The sequence below is a fragment of the Hydra vulgaris genome, chromosome 06 (genome assembly GCF_038396675.1).
Source record: "Hydra vulgaris chromosome 06, alternate assembly HydraT2T_AEP".
NCBI lineage: Eukaryota > Metazoa > Cnidaria > Hydrozoa > Anthoathecata > Hydridae > Hydra > Hydra vulgaris.
The window spans coordinates 12,011,288-12,024,454 of record NC_088925.1 but is presented as its reverse complement, the minus strand read 5'-3'; the positions used below and the strand labels follow the sequence as shown (position 1 = coordinate 12,024,454).

Sequence of the window (13,167 nt, the reverse complement as noted above, 5' to 3'; positions counted from 1 at the left end):
AAAAACAGATAAAAAGTATACTTTTATGAATGAGATCCTTGATATTTTTTTCAGTGATAGTGGTGAAGATTTTTTTTGTTTGATCACCAAAATAAATGTATCATTTATTTAAATTCAAAAACGGTATGTTTATGTATTTCTTCTTTATTTGTTAAAGGTTACATAGAGAAACTATATATTTTTGTTAATTTCTACATGATATATTTTGATCACGTTACTAAGATAATAAATTTTTTTATAGTTTTTTAATTTCCTGAAAGCCAATTCTTTGACAAAAAAAACAAGGACTTATTTGTAAAATTCTGACTAGTAATTTTTATTTTATACTCTTTTAATTGATCATGATCCTAGATCGTTATTTTACGCGCAGTCATATGCTGTTTTTAAGTCAGTCGCGAAAGGGTTAAACTAAGTATCTCGAATTTTCGGGAGTGTTCGGTGAATTATTCGGGATTGTTTCCAAATTAATAAAAAGAGGAATATTTACTTTTTTTTTAATTTGTTTTAAAAAAATGTGATTTTTGAATCATATTAAGAATATGGCTTTGAAAATCTCAGATTTCTTTTTACCTAATAAAAGTGAGCTAAATATTGGCTAGCGGTAATTGCCGGCAGTGCCGGCAAATAATTCTAGGGTTAATTGCCGGCAGTGCCGGCAAATAAATCTGGGGTTAATTGCCGGCAGTACCAGCAAAATAGCAGTCTTGGAACTTCTTACAATGCAATCAAATATTGCAAATTATCTGTCGGCAGTGCTAAATATAGTATGAACTGCTTGCAACTCAATGAAGGACTTTAAAATATCTGTCGGCAGTACAAAAAACATATCATTGTGAGTTGCTTGCAATGCAATAACAGACATTGAATTATCTACCGGCAGTATTAAAGTCTTGGAACTTTTTACAATGCAATCAAATGAATTTTGAATTTGATTTTATTTAGACTCAATAAATTTACAATCAATAATTATTTTTTTTTTTTTTTATGTTTTTACAAATTCAATAATACTATAAATTAGTCAATCATTGATTATAAAGTATATTGACGAAGAGATGCAACACCAGGCATCTCTATACTAACTAATGTGTAGGGCTAATTGTCAACGAGACAAGATGCCCATCATGATAGGAAACTTTTGAATAAGTTGACCGAGTGAGTGTCAATTCCTTCCTGTGGTAGCATATGTGGTACCATACACGGTGTGACACGATTAGTAAAAAAGTGATGTCGCTCTTCGCAATCGCTGACAATTTGTCTGTGTAGCTGTTTATTGTGACTCCTCCTGCAATATACGTTGTTAGAGATCCTTTGAGGAACAAAAAAGTTAACATCATCAATTTTATTTATAATTTTAAACTGTTCAATAAGATCTCCTCTAGCTCTTCTCTCTTCTAGTGTTGTCACTCTAAATATATTTAAGCGTTGCTCATATGGGAGATGTTTGATTGAGGAAACTTTTGTCGCTCTGCGCTGAACTCTTTCAAGCATATTGATATCCTTTTTTAGGTGAGGAGACCATGCTTGAATAGCGAATTCCAGGTGTGGGCGCACATATGTGATGTAAAGCGTTCGCCAGAGATAAATGCTTCTGCTTCGGAACACTTCTTTTAGTAGGCCCAATTTGTAATAGGCTACTGAGACTGCAGACTCTACCTGGGCACGGACTTTGAGGTCATTTGATATTAGAATACCTAGATCTCGTTCAGTTTCAGTTTCCTCCAGGTTTCGACGAGTGCCTTCTGTGTTCGTCATTGAATAGACTTGATTAGATTTTCTGTTACCTCGACCGACATGCATTGTTTTGCATTTTTCCACATTTAAGAACATCAACCATTTGTGAGACCATTTTATGGCTTGATCAATGTCTGATTGTAAAGCTAGCATATCTTCATTCGATTTTATCATGTTCATAATTTTACTATCATCTGCGTAGAGCTTGAACTGGCTGGTAATGTTGTCCGGCAGATCATTTATAAATAGTACGAAAAGGAGAGGGCCGAGGACACTTCCTTGAGGGACGCCACTTGTAACTTTTTTCCAATCTGATGTGAATATTTTAGCAGTTGAGTGAGTATCAATGACAACACGCTGTTGTCTATTGTTAAGCCAAGCATTTATCCACATTAGTGCTTTCCCGCTGATGCCATATGCTTTCAATTTGCTCAATAGGCGATTATGTGGGACTTTATCAAATGCTTTTGCAAAATCAGTGTAAATCATATCGACTGGATACTTCTTGTGTGCAGCTTCTGTGAGGAAGTCGCGAGTTTCGAGGAGATTAGTCAAACAGCTTTTTCTTTGAAATATTGCAAATTATCTGTCGGCAGTGCTAAATATAGTATGAACTGCTTGCAACTCAATGAAAGACTTTAAAATATCTGTCGGCAGTACATAAAACATATCATTTTGAGTTGCTTGCAATGCAATAACAGACATTGATTATCTACCGGCATACAATAACGGTATTGTAGTGCAATAGAACAAAAATGTCAGATATTTGCACGCAATTTGGTCAGGTTAACCTTTCGACGCAAAAATTAAAACATTCATTTTGAATATTTACTTTAAAAGTAATAGAACATAGGATGCACAGTTTGGCTCTAATTTTTTTCAAAAACAAATGGTTATATGACTTATCATTTTACTTTAATTTATTAAATTAATTTAAACAAATTTTAACCTGATAAAAGTTTACTAACATTTAACTTGAATTGTCGTTTTTACTTGTTCCATATTTGATGTGATTGTTGCCTAATGATTCAAAAGGTAAATTTCTGTGTGAAATGTACCAAATGATGTCATTTCAACAGTAACCATACCACGAAGACTTCTTAGCTAACCTAACCAACAAAAATAAATAAATTAATATTATGACCATATCGGTAACTGTAAACATGTGTACGTTGTTGGTAATTGTAAAAATTAAAAAATCCTGTGTGCCCGTGTATATATGTATGTAAATATTAGTATCTGTGCATATAAATATATAAATATATATATATATATATATATATATATATATATATATATATATATATATATATATATATATATATATATATATATATTCTCGGTTTAAAAAAACAGATAAAACTAAGTGGCTTTCCTAACAAAATTCAACGGCTATTATACAAAAATATAAAAACTCTCTGTATAAGTACTAAATTTTCAATCTGCTTTTATAAAATATAATAAGAAAGTAAATGATTACAATGAAAATAAACAAGGAACCAATGAAAATACTATATCAACTATAGTTCTTGGTTTGTAAAAGGCCTTTTCAAATTGGTAGGCCTATCACCCTCACTCAGACAACAGCGACAAAAGAACTTTTTAGACGATTTTCCTGTAATACCACTACAGCAAACATGATACCAGTTTATACAGTGATCACACTGCACCCAATCTGACTGTGGAAATTGTGCTGGAGATTCATTTGATTTACAATCATTGCATCGATACGCCTTTTTATCTGCATTAATGAAACGCTGTATTGATTGAATTAGGCGCCATGCATCAGCCAAAAAGTAAGACTTTAGATCATTTAAACCAAATCGACTATCACAAACATAAGCACTGAAATTACATAGAATATCTTTGCGCTGGCCTTTACGAGCACAATTTAAAATATCTCTAATTGCATATTCACTAACAATATGCTTCAGTCTAAATGAATCTTTTTCTAAGGTTGTCATTTTTTCCCATACTTTCAGACAAGTACTTTTATAAACTCGCTGAGAACGAGGCAAAGGAGGTCTACCCTGTTTTATTGCCATAGCAGGAAATTTTAGATGCTGAATTGACATATTCAGCTTTTGATCGTCTAAGATTTTACTATTTATACTTTTGTTTGTCAAATTGTTTGTCTCTACAGCTAAATTTTTCTCATCTAAACTATTTTTAAAAATATTAATAGCACTTACTTTATCTAAATTTTCACCATCAACACTTTCCGACTCAACAAGGCATGATTAAGTTTCAAAGCCCTGAACATTTGAATTTCTTAATGATGATAAAATAGATGTAGTGACACCTGCTTCAACTCCATCTGGGATTTGATTATGCTGTTGCCATTCTCCACGTATAACCTGTTGTTCAATTGAATTTAGATATTGAAGAGCCTGCGGAAATGTTGCCTTTGACTTGTCACTTAAAATGTTAGCAATCTTCATAGCAATAGAGTACGCTGCCTGGAAAAATTTTAAATTATTAAAACAATAACAACATGATAGTAATTACAGATTTTTTATAAATAACCAAAATAATTAAGAGTTAAATATTTTTAATTTTAAGTGTCTGGGTATCTTCAAAAAAGTAATACAAATAAACAATCAAACCATAAATCTTTTTTCACGCGTATCATACAGTGTTGAAGGTATAACATGTGTTACTTTTGGAGAAACATTTAATGGCGCTACAGTTGTATTTATAACCCATCTCTTATTAACTAATGTTATATCAAATATGTGCATTGAAAGGATTTGCCTGACATAAAAAATATGCCAACAAGGAAGGCCATTACCCGTAAAAGCATCACAAGTACAAGAATCAGAAAAAGATCTTATTAATTTTCCTTTCAAAGTGAAAACAAAACTATTGTTGCAAACTTCCTAAATAAAAAATAAAAAAATCAAAGTAAAAAAAAAAAAAATCAAAATAAAATCGAAAAACAAAATAAGGTAAAAAATTAATCATTTGTTAAAAGAGAAATATAAGAAAAGTGTTTAAGTACTCAAATGAATTCAAACTAACATAGGTTGCATCATTGGATTTCATGAAGTATAGTTGCTTCACCATTTTTTTAAGTGCATATGAAGATACTTTTGCAACAGCATCCGAAAGCTCGTTAGGTATTTTTATTGGTGTCTTCATAGTTGCATTAAAGTAGCTGTGTTTTGCTTCCACAGAACGAATCTATGTTGAATAAAAGCATCAATTCAAATAAAATTTTTAACGGTAAAGAGTTCATTCATATTCCTTCAAAAGGTAGAATTTCATATTTTAGTTTTTTTTTTCTTCACAAAATAATGTCAATAACTTTATGGACTACAACTACTTAAAATACTTCAAGGTTGTTATTTTGTAACTTATTAAACAACTTTGCCTAATCATTCTTGGCGATTGTATCCTCTTGATTTATCATCAGAGCCTACCAGCGCCAAGCCAATAAAGTCTGTAATATAGTTATAAAAAAAGCTAAATTTCCTGGAATGTTGTTTATACTATCTTATTTAGCTTTCCTTTTGGTTTTAAAGTAATATTTAGTTTATTTACTTGGTATTTCTCCTAAATTTATTTATAATTTTTTAAAAGTAAATACCATAAATGGTATTTACATTTAAACAAATAAAAATTAATAAAAATTGGTGATCAAAAATGAAATGTGTAAATTGATTTGTTCATTAAATTTGATCACCCTGTAAACCATAATTAAGCTCACTAAGCTTTTCTGTGATGTTGCACAGAAGAAATGAAATTTATACTGCACCATTCATTATTTTAAATTTAATGTAATTTTAATTGTATTGTTGTGAAAAAATATATATGTATCTTTCCTTAAATTAATAAATTGTTTAAGAACTTGTACTGAGGTAAAAAAAACATCACTATGACTAATGTTTATGACTATAACTAATCACTATATTTGCTAAAGAGCACTTTTCTGTTGATATATTGCTCCTGGGCAACACAATGAAGCATGACAACATTTTGAGTACCACTGCAATAAATATTTGCCAGACCCAATATTAAAATGTTTTATATGAAATATATAATATATTTAAAAAAAACTACTTACGATTGCAATACTAAGTAGCTTTTCAACTAGAAAAGACATTTTGATTTTTGAGGAATTGATGACTTTTTTAATTTTTGCATGAAAGCATTCAAGGCGATTTGTAGTGTGGTTATCCAGATGAAGCTTACCAATACAAGTGTAGCCAGCAAACATAGGAATCATTGAAACAGTGTTCCAATTACGGTTAAATTAATAACTAAGTTCTGACCCAGCATATTCAAATTCCTTGACTAATACATCATACTCATCTTAGGAACTACACTTTACCATGTTTTCAAAAATCTGATAAAAAATGTAAAACAAAATTATGAACTTAAACTTAAAGTTATAAATTAAAAATAAACAAAAAAAATAAAAATCTCTTATTTTCAACAAGATAAAGTAAATTCGTTAAAATCAGCACACTAGTCACCTAAAATATACTTAAGCATTGTTTGAGCATAATGTAAAAACACCAATAGAAATTCTTAAACATTTTAAAAGTGTGATCTTGGTACTATTGTGAAGAAATAAAAATAACTATTATTAACAAAAATTATATTACAGTATTTACTATGATTAATAGCAACAGTACCCCGTAAATTTTGCTACGTCTTTCTTCCGGAAACTTATGCTTGTTTAGCTCTTCTAAAAATGCTTTAAGCATGTGAAAGCGACAAAGAAATATGGAGCTACCAGAAAAGGTGTTTCGAATAGCCCCAATTCCAGCAGAGTCTTTATCAATAACAAATATTGCTTTGTTTAAACCTTCTTTAAGCCAAACTAAAAATTCAGAAATACTAGGAATATCTTCTCTTTGCAAAAGACAATGAGCTACGGGTTGACCAATTCCAAAAGCATCAGTGACTAGTAATGTAAACAAAGGAAATCCTTGGGAATTGACCTAAAAAATATAAAGGAAATTTGTAAATTATGATGAATAAATAAGATTAATGATAAAATAAAACAGTGTTAACTTTGAAGGTTGAATCCATCAGAATAACACCACCATATTGTGACAATAATTCTAATTGTTCCGATGATGACCACATAACTCCCTTTAGGGTGACACCATCATCATCAACTAAAATTTTGAAATGCACATTGGGGCGCCCTAATACCTCTTCAAGATGAAGCAAATCATTGCAACCTAAGAAATGTGATTTGAAAAATAATTTCAAGATCATTTATCATTACATTTAAAACAATTATTAGTTTTGAATTTAATATTTCGAGTAAATTAATAAAATAACAAAAAAAATAGAAATTAAATTTTTTTAAAAATTCACATAACAATTTTTTAGTTTACTAAATAGATAAGAAATACTCTTGGTTTGGAATTTTTTCCGAATGTTTTGCACATCTTGTCTTTTAACTTCAAACCCATCTTGGTGCAAAATTCCAAATTTTGGTTAAGAAGTTTTACAAATTATGAATATTTTTTAATCGTAAAACTTTAGTCACTAAATATGCACTTCGCTATTCATTCCACTATTTGTAAAAAAGATTAAAATCTAGTTTTAACTTTAAACCAGATTTAATATTTGTGTACAAATTGTGCAACATTCCCTTTAATTTATTTTAAACTTTTACTACATATAATAAACTTTATTAGAGTGATACACTTTAAAGTTTAAAGCTTAAGTATCTGGTTTTTGCTAAATTGTTTTTGTAACAATTGCTACACCAATATTTCCATTTTGGACAACAAATTGCTAGTAATGTCAAAAAATAGTATTTGCGCTATTTGCGTACCAAAATTAATTACATAATGATTGGTACATTTGATTACCTAATGACTACCACAATAGATACATAATGATTGGTATTAGCAATCATTCACATGGAATTCATGTGAGAACATAAAAAGCCATAGCGCTAAAGTTATAAATCAGATGTTACTGAGAAAACAACAAACAGTTTATAACTATTTAATTTATTTAATGAAGTGATATTTATTGTTTTTGTGTTATTTTATTGTAAACTAAATATTTGCTACATGAATGGTTTTTATTTTTACTATTTGTTTTTTTACACTGTTGTTTCTATTATATATTTTTTATGATCAATTTGTATTATTTTGTTATACATAATTATACATAATATAATATACACATAAACTTTTTTATATTGCCATTTATCATTATTGTTAGTGTAATTATTATAACTTTTAATATTTGGTGTCATTGCATTTATCAAATTATTGTTTGAGGGACACACCATCAATTACAGTCATTTCATAATTATTTAACTATTATTATCATCATTGCGTATAATTGTAATTATTATTATCATATAATGATAACTAATTTTGTTAATATTATTATTGATGATGATTTTTAGCTTAACTTGATTATATACATATTTATAATGCGAATATTACTTAGAAAAATAAATATTGTGCTGAGAAATTTGCTGCATTTTGCAACATTACCTTTTTTGACAAAATGCCTAAAGTAAGTCCGATTTTGCACCCTTTTGACAAAAATACGACTAAAGAGGGTAAAGCTTCTTGCAATCATTGTAAGAATGTACTCAATACACAACAGTACTCAACTTCTACTCTTCATTTGCATCTTAAAGCAAAACATGGAGTTATTAACACGCAGTTTGAGGAAAACAAAAGGAGAGCTGCAGAAAAAAAAATTATCTAGTTCAGCAAAAAAAGCAAAAAATGCTGTTGGTCAATTCTCAACAATCCTCAATAATCAGAACATTTTAAGCTAAACCCTATGAAGCCACAGACCCTAAATAAATAAAGTTTGAATACAATCTTACTGGCTTGTTGTGCACAACAAACACTCCATTCTATCTAGTGTCAACTAATGGTTTCATTAGACTTATCAAATCAATCAACCCAAAGCATAAGGGTCATCTGAGAGTTTTTTCAGGAGCTTGTCAAGTTGTTACTTTAACAACATCAAATCTCAAAACTACAAATGTTGAGAAGCTGGTTTACATAGCTGATATGATAAATTTAAATACAGCATTTGAAATAAACATTACTGTCGGTGGTCTATATCTTTATAAAAAATTCAGCAATACCTCACTATATTATTTTATAATATCAAAAATATGTTATCCATACTTACTTTTTTTAAGTGTAGAGCTCGCTCTTTTAAACTTTCTTTGAGTAGCTAAACTATTTTTATCCACACCATAATGCTTGCAAACATACCTACAACACTGAATAGTGGATTCAGGAACATCAACAATTTTTTGCTTTACTAATTTATTAAAATTAGCAACCTAAAAAAAACATAAATAAATAACGCAATGATTTATATAACACATAAATACATCAAAGTGAATCAAATAACTTGAGATCAGTCAACTATGTTGGAATGATTGTTAATGTTGTTTAACGCATTTAAAAGCCATCTTGTGTTTAATAAATGTTCATTTTTTTTTTACTTATAAACAAACTCAACTTGTTACAAAAACTGTTTTTTTTTTTTTTTTGTTAATTCACCTCCTTAAGGCCAAGAAGGTCGCTACAGATGAGGAGACTACTTATTTGTGGTATAACCCTCTCTCAACTCTATAACTCTGAAACAGGGACCTTGACGAACAAGGTTCCTGTTTCGGAGTCAACACGGTACTACCAGGGACGTGGTGAGGAGTATGAAGACTATGACTATGAAGACTATAACGACTATGAAGCGAGCGCTCTACCACTACACCACTACCACATGTTTGCTAATCTGACATTTTAAAACTGGTCGCAGTGTTATTAAGCAATCCTTGTAATCAAATTTTTTTTACTTAAATGAGAATAACTGTTTGTTATGAAATTTTCACTATTGTAATGCTGATTTTAGCCTCTTTTCAATGATATATAATAATCAATAAAAAAAATGGTTTAACATTTTTACACATATCCCTAACTGATGAGAGCACAATAAGCACAAAAAAATATAATATTTATAGCCCCTATAACTGTAGCACTACCTTTACACCTTTATTTTGATACTGAGTTATAGAAATTTGATGTGAACTGACAAAGTTGTAGCTAAAACCCTACTTACTAATAAAAATCTCATGAATTTGTTACCTAGGACCTCAAAACTTTTTATAAAATTGACAGAATGAAAATCATTAAGCAATTAGGATTATGAGCGAATAACTTTTAATCTATTTAAATTCATTTTACCTATTCCGCTTTATTTATTTTATTTTACTTATTCCACTTTATTTATTTTACTTATTCCACCTTATATAAAAGATCATGTTAAACATGATCAAAACATGATGTTTTATTTATACTAAGTGTTTACTTACTGTTCTTTTTGTATCTCGATTAATTGGAAGGCAGTTGTCTTTACAAAATTTTAGCAAAGCTTCTTCTGCTTCTTCAAAAGATGAATAAATGGCACCGTGACAGAAGTTAGACATTTATACTAACAAGAATGTTGAAAATTTAAAATATTTAATCTTAAAAGCTAATTGTGCTTTTTTTGAAAATTAAAGTATGCGAAGAATTTGATACTTTTTTACGCATATTAATCGAAAGTTGATACTTCAATACTTCCTGCCGGCAATTAACCCCAGAATGCCGGCAATTACCTTTTGCGCTAAATATTCTTTTTTTTTTAGTGCTTTTTAAGAAAGCAGTGTAAAACCGTATTCCGAAGTGTTTTTTTTTTTAAAGATTTATTCATTTACATAAAGCTTTTTCTATTCTACCGAATATCCAATAACCAGGACTCCACTTTCTACGATAACACATGAGACGAAAAAACGTTAACTCATTTATTTCCACAACAATCAGAATACCGTTATTTTCTATTCCGCCAACAAGATTATGGTTAGTTTTAATTTTTACTTATATATTTTGACAGAAGCTACCCCAATCTACAAGCTTGTGGTTAATGCTACTCATGCGGGTAGCATGAGTTGAGTTACTCACGCACAAATAGATTGAAGTAAGCTTCATACCAACTGTCTTCTAGTTGCATATTCCTTTATTAACAACCAGTAAACTGGTAAAAGCAGCAACCAAATAAATAATGTCGATGAAAATGTTTAGATAAATCGGTGAATGAAGCAACTAAATATTTTTAAATTTTAAATATTTTTATTTGTAAAGATTGTTTTATAATGATATTTATATATAATGAACTTCGGAACAACTTTGAAGTTTCTGGACAAGTTTGAAGTTTGTTTCATTATGATATAAATTATAGTAAATTATTCTGTTCATGTAATTTTTGTTTAATCAAAGTATTAAGTATATTTACATTATGAAATTTTTTTCATTAATTAAGATAAATTCATATGTCATTAATTAAGATAAATAAAATTAAAATAAATAAAAACGTCATTATATGCTAATTTATTTTAAAACACTAATTAATTTTAAAACTTTTACCCCACTCAATTGGACAATAGTTTTTGTTACCAGCAAGGCAAAAGACCAATGGCATAAAATCTTAATACAGTATAAAAATTCTGAAAGTAATATTAACGAAGTACCCTGAAAAAGATGTTTACGGAGACAATTCTAGACACCATAAGTACAGATCCATTGCAAGACGGAATCTTTTAAAACCATCCGTGAAACTTTTTTCGCTTTCAGTTTATCTACTTTTTTTTTGATTTTTGTCTATGGTAGGTGTTTTTTTTTTTACAAAATGAGTGTCAAAACCTTGTCCCACAAAATAATCATTGAATGATAATTGGTCTCTAGGCTTTGCAAATTTAAAAATATTTTTATTGAATCTTTGTTTCCTCTAAGTTTATAAATATCGTCTAAGGCATCGCACATAACAACAAAAAAACATCAACAATGACTTGCAAAAACATTCTCAAACAGTTTCGGAGTTAAATCTTTTTTTTCTTAAACATTTTTACTGTTCTAATCAACAAAAAATCTCAAAAATTTTTGTAAATATTCTAAATGTGTAACATCTCTTTGGTATCTTTCCCAGTCAGTTTTGTAGAGTCAAGTTTAAATGTAGAGCTTCCGTTGCTTGTTCACTGAAAAGACCAAGTCCTGCCTTTTTGATTTCGATTAACTGTGATATGTGGTAAAAAGCAGAATGTACTTTTGGTGTGATTGAAACTTGGAATTTAATGTAGCTGTCTCTAAATTTTATAATATTTGATTCAAAGTTTGGATCCAGCTGGATGCCAAAGCCTGCAGTAACCACATTTCTAAAATGAGATAGAGTTTAAATAAAGAGAATGGCTGAATCACCAAGCTTTTTCAATTTACCTAAACCTCTCAAAAGTTTCATACAAATGTTGCTCTATTGGTGGAATAGTTTCTATTATAAACTTTTGGTCTGGAAACTCCAACAACGGTAGATGCACCACGTTTTGGAAGACTTTTTATTTTCTCAAATCACCACCTGAGCTAAAAAAGTATTTTTGCTTGCTTCTTATACCGGCAAAATTTTTCAAACTTCTGAAAAACCATTGAAGAGATTTGTTGTCTCAATGCCACACCAACAGCAAAAGTATCTGCTGCTATGAAGTTGTATACAACACATTGTAATGATAAGCTTCGTATCACATGAGACAATCTGGGAAACTTTTGCACAATTTACTAAAACTTTGATGAGATCAAGGATTGACTCGAAATTAGCAAAGGCTTTTGGAGTGTATTAATAAATCGCTACCAGGATTTGTTGCTTGACACTGGTAGTTTTTGATGGTGTAGGTATCATCAATCTGAAAGTTTTCTGAAGTGGGCTTTTAATCTCATCTTCATCTTAAACCATATTGAGGTTAAAGCTTACTTTCAGAAATTTTCCTCCTCCGTCTATTGCAAGTTTCACAACAGCAGATTCAAAAGTTTTTATTCCTGATATAAATATTGATGTTGTTGAGATCACAACAGTAAACAACTTGACTTGTTTTATTGATTTCACTGAGCTGAATACTTGTCACTGTAAAATGCTGCTTGAGCAAACTTCTTTTGAACGTTTCAAAATTCTGACAAGACTCAAGATGTTCATAACAGATTTAATTTTCTAATCCCGTTAATGGAAAGACCTGTTTTTTTGAGAGGTTCTTTGGACAGTTTTTATGTAGCTAAAGATCCTGTTGAAAAAGATTAATTTTTAAACAATAGCCTATATTAGACAAAAACTTTTAATGCCAAAGTTAATAAATTTACTTCTTCTTTTTCGCAAAGAATTTTCTCTTATATTTGTTAGCTTTAGAAAGAATAAATTAATTGTGTCAAAGTATGCTGATTTATGTGGGTTCTCTATAATAGGGTTTACAGTTTCTTTGTTTAAAGTAGTTGGTGGTGTTTCATCTGGAGTCCCGTTAACCAATTTTTATGAAAGTAAATCTCTTTAGGTTTACTTTCATAAAAACGTATATTTTTGCTCTAGCCTTTTTATACCTGTTTTAGACCTCGTATAGAATATATCAGTCCT

At 29.5% G+C, this 13,167-nt stretch overlaps 1 protein-coding gene across 1 annotated transcript; it reads right to left on the bottom strand.

Annotated features, from left to right (window-relative positions):
• Nucleotides 1-3,174: 3,174 nt before the first annotated feature.
• On the bottom strand, nucleotides 3,175-10,254 carry LOC136081650 (uncharacterized). Its single transcript, XM_065799229.1, has 7 exons — nucleotides 10,058-10,254; nucleotides 8,869-9,025; nucleotides 6,754-6,926; nucleotides 6,372-6,680; nucleotides 5,798-6,079; nucleotides 4,753-4,914; nucleotides 3,175-4,610 (listed from the first exon to the last, which is right to left on the bottom strand). The coding sequence occupies exons 1-5, from the start codon at nucleotides 10,169-10,171 to the stop codon at nucleotides 6,047-6,049; spliced, it is 786 nt and encodes a 261-aa protein (XP_065655301.1). The 5' UTR covers nucleotides 10,172-10,254; the 3' UTR covers nucleotides 3,175-4,610; nucleotides 4,753-4,914; nucleotides 5,798-6,046.
• Nucleotides 10,255-13,167: the final 2,913 nt, after the last annotated feature.

Coding starts and splice junctions, on each gene's coding strand:
- LOC136081650 (XM_065799229.1), bottom strand. CDS start 10,171: ATGTCTAACTTCTGTCACGGTGCCATTTATTCATCTTTTGAAGAAGCA. Junction 9,026..10,057: donor ATCGAGATACAAAAAGAACA/GTAAGTAAACAC, acceptor TGTTTTTTTTAG/GTTGCTAATTTTAATAAATT. Junction 6,080..6,371: donor GACGTAGCAAAATTTACGGG/GTACTGTTGCTA, acceptor ATTTTTTATCAG/ATTTTTGAAAACATGGTAAA.